This window comes from Anarrhichthys ocellatus, unplaced genomic scaffold (assembly GCF_004355925.1).
Source record: "Anarrhichthys ocellatus isolate YVR2014 unplaced genomic scaffold, GSC_Weel_1.0 scaffold15, whole genome shotgun sequence".
Lineage (NCBI taxonomy): Eukaryota > Metazoa > Chordata > Actinopteri > Perciformes > Anarhichadidae > Anarrhichthys > Anarrhichthys ocellatus.
The window spans coordinates 5,293,624-5,308,266 of NW_022280045.1; the positions used below are offsets into that span (position 1 = coordinate 5,293,624).

The 14,643-nt window shown below is 41.4% G+C and overlaps 2 protein-coding genes across 2 annotated transcripts in view; one reads left to right on the forward strand and one right to left on the reverse strand.

Moving 5' to 3' along the window:
- LOC116387394 (protein FAM102B-like) overlaps window positions 1–6,257 on the reverse strand; it is a 7,444-nt gene extending 1,187 nt beyond the window's left edge. Inside the window, exons 1-9 of the mRNA XM_031854411.1 lie at window positions 5,664–6,257; window positions 4,431–4,551; window positions 4,124–4,153; window positions 3,519–3,635; window positions 2,939–2,985; window positions 1,724–1,827; window positions 1,243–1,338; window positions 941–1,124; window positions 590–726 (exon numbers count right to left, since the gene is read on the reverse strand). Coding sequence (XP_031710271.1) covers window positions 590–726; window positions 941–1,124; window positions 1,243–1,338; window positions 1,724–1,827; window positions 2,939–2,985; window positions 3,519–3,635; window positions 4,124–4,153; window positions 4,431–4,551; window positions 5,664–5,809 — 982 coding nt within the window. The 5' untranslated portion in view covers window positions 5,810–6,257. The remainder of the gene's footprint in view (window positions 1–589; window positions 727–940; window positions 1,125–1,242; window positions 1,339–1,723; window positions 1,828–2,938; window positions 2,986–3,518; window positions 3,636–4,123; window positions 4,154–4,430; window positions 4,552–5,663) is intronic.
- Window positions 6,258–9,223: 2,966 nt separating this feature from the next.
- On the forward strand, window positions 9,224–14,368 carry LOC116387586 (calcium-binding mitochondrial carrier protein SCaMC-1-like). Its single transcript, XM_031854839.1, has 10 exons — window positions 9,224–9,817; window positions 10,010–10,136; window positions 10,272–10,359; window positions 10,481–10,592; window positions 11,594–11,752; window positions 11,874–12,026; window positions 12,145–12,252; window positions 12,615–12,782; window positions 12,965–13,115; window positions 13,360–14,368. Exons 1-10 carry the CDS (start codon window positions 9,638–9,640, stop codon window positions 13,539–13,541), a joined length of 1,428 nt encoding a protein of 475 aa, XP_031710699.1. The 5' UTR covers window positions 9,224–9,637; the 3' UTR covers window positions 13,542–14,368.
- Window positions 14,369–14,643: the final 275 nt, after the last annotated feature.

The following is a 14,643-nucleotide window of genomic DNA, read 5'->3' on the forward strand; positions in this document are numbered from 1 at the left end:
CACACACACACACACATTAGAAATAAGAATACTGCCAATCAGTGCAAAGTCATGGTTTGAAAATGGCTCACACTTATGTCTCCAGAAATGATAATAGTAAATGGCAATAGATGAATAGAGAGGGGAACGATGTTGCAAAGCTGATGAGATCTTTTCAAGAACATCAAAATATGCACATTTCCACAAAAAAATGTGTTCAACATCATTCTCTGAGTGGAGAGAGTCCCCTTTTTTTAAAACAATAAATGACTCCCCTCTTCATTAAGTCACAGGGGTTTGTAACATGGCAGCCACTATGTGTGCTCAGCTACCAGTGAGGGTAAACTGCCCTTGAGGTATTCAGATAATGAAATCTAACCTCCGTAATGCTTATTCAAATACATTTTAATATTCAGGCTGGTAAATATGCAAGTATGGCTCAAATTTATGATTTGCCATCATAAACATCTAATTGTCATTCAGCGTTTGAAGGATGCCGTTGCATTGTTGCATTGCAACTCCTCAAAGTAATTTGATCCAATCAGCAGGAGTGTAGGTAACTTTCCAAGTCAGCCTTCAGTGCACTAAGTCACAGATTAGGTGTACACACCCTCTGCACTGGAGTCCAAGACGCCAGGGCTGAAGTCCTGGCTCTGCAGGATTTTCTCTATTACGTCATCAGCATCCACCCTGGTGGCATCAACTCTTTTGAGCTGATTCTCCACCGAGTTCTGCTTTACTGGATGTCTAATGGAGAAACAGAAGCAGGGTGACACATTATACAGGTGTGCGTTATATGGGAAAGAAAATACACGAGACCATATATTTAGTAGAAAATAGAAACAGTCTGATCCCGAGGTTTGTTTATATAACAGGGTCATTGCACACAAAGGTCGAAACCAGCATAGAAAATGTGTTGAAAGTAAAAGGTGAGAAGAAAGGAAGAAAATAAAAACATTACCTTGAAACTTTAGCGGGGGTAGGTGAATTAGAACAGGTAGCGGAGGCTGGCAGAGTGGTCCTGCTCTCCTGCTCTCGCTGATCACTGGTTTCCAGGATGCTGCCGATGCCTGTGGAGGCAGAACCTCCTGACTCGCTCCTCCGATGGCATAGATCTGTTAAACTGGAGTGATTCGAGCTGTAACCTACAGAACAGGACAGGGAGAAAAAACAGATTCAGGTTATGCTTGTGTTTTCTGTAGCTGGCGTGGTGGTAATGGTGCTTGTTTAAAGGGAATAAATGTGTGTCTTTGTGTTAGGTACCTGAGATTTTTGACTGTTGACTGGCATGGCTGGGTGTTCTGGAGTGACCATACCCTACCAGGTCCTCTGGGACTGATACTGACGTTGCTGGAGTCTCTAAACGAAAAAAAAACAACACACATTTTGAAATCATAAGTTTTGTTATGAACATTTTGTAAATATGCAAACACAGCTAAAAAAAAAAAAATCTCTTCTTTAAGGTAAAACCCTTGAGGATTCAATTAGTTTTAGTTTCTTCATGATGCCATCCATTCTGAGGCTTCCTAAATGAAAAGACTGACGATGATTTTCAGTACGTTACTGTTGACTCCTGAATAATCATGGCACCTCATGAAGAACGGTTCTTTGTAGAACTCTGTCAAAACTACTTGTGCACAACAAAAGCTGCTGCTTTTGGCAAGAATTGAGAAACTTAAAATAAAATCTTGCCATCGTAAGGAACAGCAAACTCTTTTGAGCCTCAGAGTCTGTATGTACGTACCGGTGAGTGAATGGGATATGTACACGTTTCCTCCCTTTCTGTCCTCAAGGAGACACTCTGCTTCAGCCTGTGGGATTCCCAGAGTCATGGCTGTAGATGGGGGACTAAAGGGAACACAGGAAAAAGTGATGTTACTGAGTTTTTAAGTATCAGAGTGATGTTGGAAAAGAGCTCCTTCAACTGCCCTGCTCTTATCATAAACACAAAAATGTGGCCTCTAACCCGATTAGACTTTGTGGTATGCACTGTTATTCTAGTGGAGACTGTGTAATACTGTGTAATAGCTAATCAGCAAGCAAACGTCAAAGCCAACAGCCTCCTTGAGCAAGTTATACATTAGTTCAAAATGGATAAATAATAAGTCTATTGAAAATAGAAGGGCAATCACTTTAAGCAGCTCCCGGACGTTAACACAGGAAACATGACTTCTCTGCTACTGTGATGTTACACAAAGGAAAGAGGGCAGAGAGGCAGACAAATAGCGACAGACAAAGAGTTAAGGAAAAAAAAAAAAAAAAAAAGAGCCTCATCTTGTTTCTTCACACACACATAATGAGTAACACTCTGTGGGATGAATGACTAGGCTATCATCGAGTTTACACTTTAGACATCTCCTAGGCAGCAGCGTGTGTGTCATTACACTAAAAGGGAGTTGGAACGTGACAGTGTACAGGGAGAGACTTGCGGTGGCTGAAAAAAGTTGCAAACGGTGCAGGCTTTGGCAGGAGTGTGTTGTTTCGTCACATCCTCAGTGACAAACTGCTCTACATAAAGCTCCTAACAAAAGAGAAAACGCAACCGCTGGGCTGAGCTGATCACACTTCAGTTGTTGCTCACTACCGAGGTTGGGCAGATTAATGTCTGGGTGAGGCGTTATTAGCTCTCAGATAAAACTCTGATACAATCTCAGCTACCATACGTCATAACTTCAAACTCTATGAGGACTTTGTAATGTCAGACAAGAGAGTCTTCAGTCGAGTGACAGACAGGGTGTGATGAGAACACTTTCCACTGCGGTTAGATGCAGATTTGTGTAAGTGGGGGACATTCGTGCGTTGCAACCACAGCTATAGCATTTTGGTAGTTGACTAAACTTAAACACAACAGACATGTCAGTATTTCCGTAGTAACAACTTTAAAATTGAATTGATATTCAGACTTGCAGACTGAGTTATACAACTGAACAAATGAATACGGTAAAAAATGAGCTCTTACGTTTTAAAACAGGTGTCTCCAGACATAAGTTGTGTGGTGATGACAACCTGTAACAGATAAAAAAAAAATAAAAAATAAACAAAAAGAGGTAAAGTAATGTAGGTTTTAGGCTGACAAGAGGCAGAAAAAAGCTGCAATGTTCCGGTGTAGCGTGGTTTAACGGGGTTGCTATCAACTAAGGTTTAAAATGACATTTTGTGCAATGTAAGCCCATTGTAGCCCCAGGAAGAATCAGCATATTTAAGATGCATTCCCAAGACCAAGGTAGTTTGTAGATCACAGGCTCAGACATGTGTGGCAGCATTTGTCAGCGCATTCAACGTTTCCATCGATGACATAAATCCAACATTTTCAGGAGTGTCTACTACTGCTGAAGAACTGGTTACATCATTTAGAGCAGCATAGCTTTGCAACAATAGGTTGTAGGCTTATCTTTGCTCTGCTAAAATGTGTGTTACTTGTACAGACGTGTAAGAATAAATTATTGGACCGTACCAAAATATTGCCAGTGTGGCAGAGACTCCTAACGGCATTTACAACTTAAAGTATTGTGGAGCTATGCGTTAAAACAATACCACACCTTCAGAATTGAGTTGTCCTGCCTGGTGTTTTTGGTGTCGTATCCCTCTAGGAGACACCGTCGTGTGATGCTGCCGGACCCGGCAAACTCAGACAAGTTCAAGTCAGCAAAGCCCAGCTGCACAGGGATATTAGAGATCAAGCCGTTAGAACCATCTGACAGTAGGTTTATCTCCGTCAAAGTGCCAGCATTGACATGCATGTGTACATAAAGCATCATCCTATGATAATGTGGTGTTATAGAACTGTCTACATTTGAAGAAATCCAGCACACCTAAGGTTTTTGGAAACACACTACGTGTGTCTAAAGAGGAGGTATTCAATCCTTGAGAAATCAGAATACTTTAACTCATCGTTAAAGTTCATGATTAACATGACGTAGGTTGTGATTTACAGAATGTTTAATCAGTAACTAAAGACGGAAACTAGAAATAAAAACATTCTTGGTAAACAGACTCACCTTACTGAAATGTTATCTAAGGACACTTGGAGGCCGACTGTTATCACATATCACTTATGATAAGACTGTTCTAATTGATATCTGGCACTTAAGTATCTATGTTTACAACAAATGCCAGTCTACAGACGGGAGAACAGAAGTATTACCTTTGCAAAAGTTTTTCCACCCTTCAATTCCTTAAAATGACAAAAACACAAAAATCAGTGAGGTCACAATTACCCGTTTCATTACTATCTCACAAACCATTTTCATTAAAACTTTACTCCTGTCTGTACAAAGCATCTGTGACATGATTACAAATTAACAGTGCTCCGACCTTAACTACAGAAACCTTTTGAGCACATTCAAGTCTCAGTTAACTATCTGGACTCTGCTATGGAACATTTCTAATATGCATTTTTTGCAGTGTCAACAAAATCGAGCTTGATGGCAGACAAGAAAACGTTCCCGTACCTTGCGCACGGACACCCGGCAAAAACAGGGGTCCAGTACACCTGTCCCAGCATTGGCACTCATCTTAACATTGAACGAGAATCTCTTCCTCCAGTGGACACAGTTGGCTTGGACTGGATTCCTGTGAGCGAAGCACATTTAAAAACACTTCTTCACAGAGAAACAACAACATGCAGGTATACTGAACACTAAAAGAGCAGATATTCATTTTAAGATTGCCAGATTTATGCATAGTGTACCCACAGAGTGTCCCAGTCGGATCCTAAATGTGTGCAACACTTCAATTCAATACTCGCTGAACTTAACATGTGAATATTTTGGAAGAAGACCCTTTGAGGCAAATTGATTTTGGCCTATATTAGTAAATTAGACTTCACAGGGTACACAGAGAATGTTGAGTAGACACTGGACAGCAGCGATAAGAGGCGTAGCTTTTTAATTAAAAGACAATATAGTGGTAGAAATAGAGAAAATAGAAAAATGGGACTTTTCATACACCCCATAAATCATACACAATACACGATTGTCAATATGATTCTGGTATTTGAAAAGGAGACTAAAGTTGTGGTTGGATCAGGATAAAACTAGGAGCACAGTGTTGGTACACAGACAGTTACCATGACAAAGTAATGAGAGTTATGAGGCTTAGCTAGACGATGACATGTGTACGCCTGCTTTTTCCAGAGTGACTCATCTACGATACAAGCACGTGTAATCACTGCCCCCCAAGCGTGTGTGCTTCTTTGCAATGGAAAGAAAGTGTGTTTCAAGAAGAAGCTAGGTTAACTCAGAGTCGTTGATTAGCAACTGATTTTATCAACTGTGTAACGTTACATAGGCTAACGAAATAATGTTATTGGACTGATAATGTACTAATAACTAGCGCTACTAGCTCTTTAAAGAGCCTCCTGGTTTGTAAGTTTCTGTCTCCTTAACACACAGAAGCCTTCAACCAATGCTGGTTCACGATACGTTGAGTTAATACACATACTTAGTTTTAGCAAGTAACGAGCCTATATAAGTACAACGCTAGTTACCTAGCTAACTAACGTTTCTGTGGTGTCGCTTACTAACTTACACACAGCGTTAACTATACACGATACAACTCATGGAATGCAGCAATGAAGCAAAACCGAGACTACAAATGATTAACAGGTGTCGAACGAAAAAGCAAAGCAAGCTTGCTCGAACTACCAGTGAACTGTCGCTATAAATAGCAAAAACAAATCTTACCGAGGCGACTCCTCTGCAAAGCCTCCATCCATGAGTCTAACTTTACAGAATAAAACTCCGTTTACGAAGGGAACCGATGACAATTCCTCCAGATCGAAATCTACCTTAAATTTAAATCTCTTTTTCTTCATAAGCATGAACGACATGATATATCCTCAACGCCGCGGGTGACCGAGGCGCAACAAGTCCCGACAGAAGTGGTAAAGGCTGACAGACAACTGTCCACTTTCCCCCGCTCCGTGCTGTCACTGCGGCTCGCTCAGCTGTCGCTGCAGAGTTGCGGTAGTCTCGTGCAGACACGATTCAAACTTCAAATCCCCTCCTTCCCACCCTCTGAAAAATATTATTCATGACGTGACGGACATTCTACCTTTTGATTGGACACTGCCGCTGCATGAAAACAAAAAAGAAAAGAGGTCGAGATGGTTAGGTTGTCAATATCTTTCTAACTTTACCTAAGTGGTCGGGTTAGAAATGGTCGCACACGTCACGGAGGAAACTCATTCAAAGTTAGTGCCCTGACGTGACGTCACTCCCAACCATGACCACAACATTGTGAAAGAGACAGTGGGAGCAGAAAGAAAGACAATTAAAGCTGCGAGCAGCGATGAACGGGCCCTCGCAATCTGCAGCGCGTCGGGGGTGCCGGCGGGACTCCGGCCTGCGCGTCCGAGAACGTCCGCGACCGTCGGACAGCGCGTCCGCGAGCGAGACGTTTTTAATCCCGCGTGGACCGCCTGATATTGGAAATGATGCTTTGCAAATAGTCCGATGCTTCCTGTATCTGCTGCCTGGCGCTACAGAACACATGCAAACATGCATCATGTAGCTCTGTGTCAAATGTAAACCGCATTGCGTAAAAGTCATGTAAATCGGAGGTGTTTATCACAAAATTCAGATTTCCTTTCGGCAGCAGGTGGCGCTGTGAGTATTAGTGGAAATTAGCTCGTAGACATCATCAGGCCTTGAGTGTTATCAAGCATGAGAAGTTTGGGACCGTTTGGAACAAATCCAGCTGAGTTACATCAGACATTTCCTTTAGCCAGTAGGCTTTGCGGGTTTACTGTAGCGCCCCCTAGTGGTCGAATGCAAAACATTCTCAGGGTATGTTACTGGATGCGATGTGCACATATGCTGAATATTTTGGGAATTTAGAACAAATGGTTGAGAAGTTATGTGTATTGATATTTTGCCACGCACCTAAGAAGTGTATTGGTCCATATCTTGTAAACGCAAAGAGATATCAAAAAGATTTTGATAACTTTTGATGATCTAGATCCACTTATGATCCACAGCAAATTTCATAGAAATCGGAGCCAGCGTGTAGGAGTTTGCAAAAATGTGTTTTTTTTCCACTAAATTCAAAATGGCTGACTTCCGGTTGGGTTTAGAGCTTAGAGCTCCAGGGGCTTTTTTGTCAGTCTACATGTGATACATCTGTTTACCAAATGTTATACATCTAAATTTTATATATAGATAGTGAAACGTACTGCGAGGGCTGCATCGTCGAAATATTGTATAAATTCATACAAAATTGAAAATGGCAGACTTCCGGTAGGGTTTAGAGCATGGTCCCAAGAGACTTATTTTTAAGTCTCCATAGGATACATGTGCCTACCAAGTTTCATACATGTAGCTAAAACGTAGCGCTGGGGCTGCTCTTTTGAAATATTGTAGGGGACGCTATAGAGGCAATTTAAAACGGCCAATAAAGAAAATCATATACACTATTTCTTCCAATGACCTGTGACACATGTACAAAGTTCCATGAGTTTTTGAGCATCCCAACCCACTAAACCATCAGCTTCCTTTTTCATGGCAAACTATGCATCGCCACGGCAACAGCGTGGAACGAAAACTCACAATATTCATGGCGATTTATCATCAATGTCTTAAGGCTATCCTTACCAAATTTGAGACTCATCAGGTCACCTGGCTAGGAGGAATAAATAAAAGTATAAAATATGACATTTCCTTTAGCCAGTAGGCGGCGCTATGAGTTATTGAAATATTTTCAATTGAAGGATGTTTAGGCTTGAAGTAGCATCATGCATAAGACGTTTTGTGCGAATTGGATAATGTACCTTGGAGTTATAACAACTTCTTTTTTCATAAACAATGAGGCAAAATGGCCGCCACGCCACGTCAAGGTTCTTTGATGAAAACTCTTGATTTTGATAACTTTTGATCATAAAGGTCTTAAGAGCATCCTGACCAAAGTAGAAGTTGATCGCTTAAAATCTCTAGGAGAAGTTCGTTAAAGTGCGAAGGCTGAAATCTGCAAAAAGTGACAAAAAGCACAACTTTGAGGGTTTACTGTAGCGCCCCCTAGTTGTTGAATGCATAAATAAAAATTTGGTGAGTTTTCATGCATGGCAAGTCCTCCAACCATGCGTACGTTTACCCAAACAGGTACAATATCAATAGGGCCTTCGCGGCCCGACGTCGGTAGCTAATAACTTTCATTCAGCAGGCATGTGACAGGGAGCATATGACAACTCTGTTAATACTATGGTTCAAATCACAGCTAAATTAAACTTGTTACAGGTGGAAGGAATTTCCACAGCCAAAATGAATAGACCATACTTGAAGGTATTCAGCAAGAACATACTATTAGTTTGTGTAAAGCTCAGGTTATTGAATATTGAATTTATGTCTAAACAGTGTTTGAAGATGTATGCAGATAATTTACTGATAAGTGAAAGTAGCAAAACCACACAATGTCTTCCTTTGTTTAGTTAGAAGTAGAAAAGTGTCACCAGTGTAATGTGCCCAACATACCAAAACAATCCCTGTTATATACACATATTACTGGGTTGCTGATACACTAACATGTTAGCAACATTTTAATGGTGAACAGGTTGAGGTGGGGCAAATTGTATACAGTATATACTACTGGGTTTAATTATAACAATGCACAGAGGTGGAATTAAACTACATTTACTCAAGCACTGTACTTGAGTATAAATTTGAGGTTGCACTTTACTTAAGTATTTTATTTTCATGTCATGTCTTTATACTGCTACTTCACTACATTTCAGTGGGAAATATTGTTTGTAATTCTCTACATTTATTTGACAGCTTTAGTTATTAGTTACTTTACAACTTAATCATTTTACATACAAAAAAGATATGAGCTGCTCCCCGGGCGCCTGCATGGGCAGCTCACTGCTCCCTATATATACAGGGATGGGTCAAATGCAGAGAATAATTTCCCCACTGTGGGACTTATAAAGGAATGTTTTGTTCTTCTTCTTCTTAATCGGAAATGCAGTAGTAACGTAGTGAGGTTAAGAGCAGAAGAGGGAAAGACGAAACATGGAATGTGCTAGTACATTACAGATATACACTAACTAACAGCCAGTAGTACCAAATGAAACAGTCAGATGTCTTGGGGGGCACAGAGATGTCGCACACAGGGCCCCTGACCCCCTTTCCATGTGTGCGCCACCTTTTTGTGCGGAGGAACTTTGCCCTCTAGTGGCGACCAGCGATACTGCGCTGCAGGGAAAACAGTTACTTCCTGCACTGGCACGTCGTGCCAGATGAGGAGATTACGTTTCGTACTACATAATACACCATGACATATCACATGGAGCAAGGGCGAAAAAGACAGATGGGGAAATTTACCAGACGCATAAACCGGATTAAGCACGCGGTTAATCCGGGGGATATTTATTTCACCACTTTTCTATTTGACCATCTTTCCTGCTCTTCCGTAGAAAAAAACGTCGAGTGGCTACGTTAGCCTTCGTTGCTCCGCCCTCGATAGCTGCAGTTCGCCTGAAACGTCACGGAGGACACCTCTGCACGGGACAGTCTGCAAAATAATAAAGCAGCCTTTTTTTCGTGGCCGGCATCTGGATTTTTCGCAGTGTTTATGCATGATTTTCAATCTGGATATGGATTCATAATCTGATCTTGACCGCAGGGCGACTCGTCTCTTGACTGCTGCTTCCCCCTCAGCCCTAACAATGTATCCGTCGTTACGGACGTTTTTACTATCAAATGCCCAGTGCTGGGACGCCGACAGCAAGAGGTCGTACCAGGACTTGTTTGAGAGGCTTGATACCAATAACGATGGGGAGGTGGACGTCGCTGAATTACGAGCGGGCCTCAAGGCAATGGGCATATTTCGCCAGGGTGCCGCACAGGTAAAAAAAAACAAAAAAAACAGGGCTTGGCCGGCTCGATTTCCATGTAGTTCTTGACCATGTGTCAGTCTCTGTGTGTGTGTGTGAGTGGGTGTGTGTGTGTGTGTGTGTGTGTGTGTGTGTGTGTGTGCTTGTGACTCGCCCTGATACCACCTGAAGGCAAATTGAACCACTTGTGAATCTTCTCTGCAGAAAATCGTGTCGTCTGGCGATCAGAACAAAGATGGGAGTCTCGACTTCAACGAGTTCAGCAAATATCTGAAGGAGCACGAGAAGAAGCTGCGGCTGACGTTCAAGAGTCTGGACAGAAACAACGACGGTAGGGGATGATGAGAGGAAGCTCACTATCAACATACTTGGCACGAGTAATTATGGCACATGCCAGTGGATGTTTACGAGGCTACATATCCTCTGTTTATACTGCAGTAGAGCTTTTTTTAAATGTTGTGTTCAGGGCGCATTGATGCCTCAGAGATCCAGCAGTCCCTTGAAGAGCTGGGCTTGGACATCAGCAGAGAGAATGCCCAGAAAATATTACAGAGGTTTGACCTCCATTTCTTAAATGTTTCTATTTAGAGTGTTAGTGTTAGTCTGAAAGCCTTACATGGTGTGCTTATTATAACCATAGATCATGGGTTAACAGGTGTCTGTGTGTTTCCTTAGTATGGACATTGATGGGACCATGATGGTGGACTGGAATGAGTGGAGAGAACACTTCCTTTTCTGCCCTGCTCACAACCTGGAAGAGATCATACGCTACTGGAAACACTCCTCGGTAAGGACACACACACACACACACACACACACACACACACACTCAAATACAGAGGCAGGCGACTGCAGTGGAATTAATCACATGACGTCAAGTCCTCTTGTGAGAGATGGTATGGATTTTCCCTGCACTCCACATTTTGCCAGCAGCTTTGAACTGTCCAACATAATTAGGTCACAACAGTACACTTTGGCCCCCCTTCAGCCTGCTCCTCCACGTCTCGGTGCAAATAAAGATGTCATTGTCAAGATATTTGCTCCAAAACCAGGCAAAACTGCATTCTCATGCCATAGATGTGACGTAAGAGTGGCTGCAGGACAAATAACTTGCAGCATAAGCCTCTGTGGTTCGAGGCAGAATTGCATTACATTGCCACTGCACCATGTTTGTCACAGGCACATTTATGCTTTTGGAAAAACATTGGATTTGTTTATCGGTAGTTCTAGCTAAAGGATAAGGAGGTCAGGTCAATTCATTGTTTGTTGTTAAAATAGTTACAATTCTACGATTTCTTTGCCTTTCTCGAACAGTGTGACCTTTTTCTATGCACAAGTTGTATGAACTATACAAGACAAGGAAACATGTGCTTTTAATGTTTTTACTTCCTGGCTGCACCCTTATGTTCAAGGTTTTGTAAAGGCTGCTCTCTCTCAGTGCACAACTGGTAATTTGGCAGATTTAAAAAAAAACCAGTTGCTGCATCACTGTGAAAATAGACCTCAAAATGAGAAGTTCCTGTCGGCTTGTGAAGTGTTTTTCTTTGTCACATTCACAGCCACACAAACAGTCTCTATGTGACATGTGCCTTCCTGAGAGAGATACAATCTCAAAAACCACAAATAATTCTGCTGTATTATTATCATGGCCATAGACTGACACAGCACTGAGAATGTGTTTATAGCTCTAGCAGGAGCAGTAATGCTAAACGGACATGTCTTTGATTTGACCAGTGCCCATAAATGCATGTGATTTAATAAAATATATATGTATATATATTTCACCAGGTGCTGGACATAGGTGACAGTCTTGCCATCCCAGATGAATTCACAGAGGAGGAGAAGAGCTCAGGTGTCTGGTGTAAGCAGCTTGCTGCAGGTGCAGTAGCCGGGGCCGTCTCTCGCACTGGTACTGCCCCTCTGGACAGAATGAAAGTCTTCATGCAGGTGAAATAAGTGAAAGAAACAAATGGACAACTGTATTCTTACCTTAGGATGATAACTTATGCAACTTACGTGTGCTACGAGTGAAACTGACCTGCAAACCTTTTATGTATTTGTACTGCAGGTTCATTCTTCTAAGACCAATCCGATTAGCCTGGTAGGGGGCTTCAAGCGGATGCTCAAAGAGGGAGGTCTAACGTCACTGTGGAGGGGAAATGGGACCAACGTTTTGAAGATTGCACCTGAGACAGCAATCAAATTCATGGCATATGAACAAGTAAGCTCTTAAATGCACATTTTATACATGTGATGGTATTTATCACCGTTTTGTAGCATTACAAATATTTGGAATCAGTGCATTATTTATTTTCGCTCCATTTGTGTGTGTTCTGTAGTTTAAGAAGTTGTTATCCTCAGAGGGCAAGAAGATTGAGACACACAAGAGGTTCATGGCTGGCTCTATGGCCGGGGCCACAGCACAGACAGCCATCTACCCAATGGAGGTACGTCAACTGATTGCTTTTTTACGTTTTTTGTACGTACTGCAGCTGCCCTTACAAAGCATGTACTATCGCATGCAATTGAGACATTCCACTTCGTCATTACGTTACGCCCTGAACTTTGACCCTCTTAAATGTGCTGTCATCTGTCATTGCGCCTTCGGCCACTTGATCTGTCGTCTGTCTGTGCCCTTTCGGCTCAGGCAATGTGACGTATCTTCCGCTGTGCAGAGGGTTGTGGGTCAATATAACGAAATAAAATGAAAGCAGCTTTTTTAATATGTTTTTCCCCCAAACTAGAAAATACCACGCAAATCAAAATATTCTGTTCCTCAGTTTTTCTTCTTTTGTACTTTCCCTCTAAGGTATTGAAAACTAGGCTGACCCTGAGGAAAACCGGCCAGTATGCAGGAATGTTTGATTGTGCCAAGACGATTCTGAGAAAGGAAGGTGTCAAGGCTTTCTACAAGGGCTACATTCCAAACTTAGTGGGAATCATTCCCTATGCTGGGATAGACCTCGCTGTTTATGAGGTATGTATTCTGCTCCTTTCCTCATATTTCACAACAGAGCGCACTTAGTTACATTTTCTCATTTGTATGCACGACGAATCAGTTAACCTAGGACTGTAGTGCTACATTAAATCAGAGAAATCCATTTTTTTCCTTTTATGCTTATGTTCACTAGCATAATGCATGTCTCTCCTGTGTCTCAGACTCTGAAGAACACGTGGTTGTCGCACTACGCCAAGGACTCGGCCAACCCTGGAGTTCTGGTGCTGGTGGCCTGCGGGACCATCTCTAGTACCTGTGGCCAGCTGGCCAGCTATCCACTCGCGCTTGTGCGCACACGGATGCAGGCACGAGGTAAACTCAGTCTTGACATTTGGTAACAAGGATGACAAAACTTACATGGCACGCAATTACATAGTGCATAATACACGGCAAGATGTTTATGTGGTGACAAAACTGTAATAGCACCCACTATTTTCTGTACATAATATAGTAAGTGGGCTGCAATGGAGAAGGGCTTCCTTTAACATACAGTACAAGAGTAAAAAGCATGCTTTCAGATGTAAAACAGCCTCCCTAACTTCCTTTTTCTCTCCAGCGTCTCTGGATGCATCAGACCAGCCCTCCATGAGCAGCCTGATGAAGAAGATAGTAGCCAAAGATGGCTTTTTCGGACTCTACCGGGGCATCCTGCCAAACTTCATGAAAGTCATTCCTGCTGTCAGCATTAGCTATGTGGTTTACGAATACATGAAGACTGGCTTAGGAATTTCCAAATGACGCTGCAAGCAAATGAAAAAGAACATTTATTTGTCAGACTTGAAAATGCCTGAAATGAGTCCCAAGAAAACAGACAGACATCAAACATACAGAGCATGACTTCCCCCCCAGCTGGCGAAGGAGTTCAGTGGATGGAAAACTGTATGTGTCCTACTAAGGGTTGTCTGTCAGTAGCTAAAGCATTTATCGTTCCTGCTGAGCATGCTTTAATTTCTATCCTATTTTTACGCATAACACGCTCCCAAAATATATTCATTGTCCAAAACAAGATTTGACATAAAGATAGTACTGCACTAAATACAAACATAATACATGATGGGTTGTGAAATTCATCCTACTTTTATTCTGTTAAAACTGATCAACCAAAGTGGTAGCTTAATGGATCATATTGTTTTTGTTTCTTTTGGTTACTAAAGAAATATTTTGTTTTATGAAATCTGGAGCTTTTCCAATAGAGATACACAGCAGAGTTAATGGTCTTATTTTGAGGTAAAATGACACTACACCAGTTCAAATGCTGAAGTCAACGCCCTTTAGAGGTAATTTAACACTTTCCTAAGTTGTAAACACCTAGAGTGACATCGGCTCCAGTCAGCTGCTGTCAACCAAAAAGAACTGTCCCTGAAAAATCAAGAACTTGTTAACACTGGAGTACTGTGTGCATGAAGACAAATGTGTCTTGTGCAATGTGAAAATCATAAATTGTGTGTTATCTGATAATCATAAATGTGCCTTACAGCCACTAAATGTGAACTGTCTGACATCACAGATGTGTTTTTTACTACATATGTATGTACTGTATATATATATATATATGTATGTATATATGTATGTATGTATATGTATGTATGTATATATGTATGTATATATATATATATATATATGTATGTGTATATATATATATATATGTATGTGTATATATATATATATATGTATGTGTATATATATATATATATATATATATATATATATATTTCAGTTATGATTATTTACGGGTTTTGATGATGGTTACTACTATGTAACATATTAACAGTAATAACTGGTCATTGGACTTGCAGGGAGCATGTTTTTTCTCTTGCTTCACTTCTCATTTCTTCACAGC

Bases quoted from the DNA above. Each gene is read 5' to 3' on its own strand.
- LOC116387586 (XM_031854839.1), top strand. From the start codon at position 9,638: ATGTATCCGTCGTTACGGACGTTTTTACTATCAAATGCCCAGTGCTGG. The intron at 12,027-12,144 runs GTAAGCTCTTAA...TGTGTTCTGTAG, and splicing joins AATTCATGGCATATGAACAA to TTTAAGAAGTTGTTATCCTC. The intron at 12,783-12,964 runs GTATGTATTCTG...CCTGTGTCTCAG, and splicing joins TAGACCTCGCTGTTTATGAG to ACTCTGAAGAACACGTGGTT.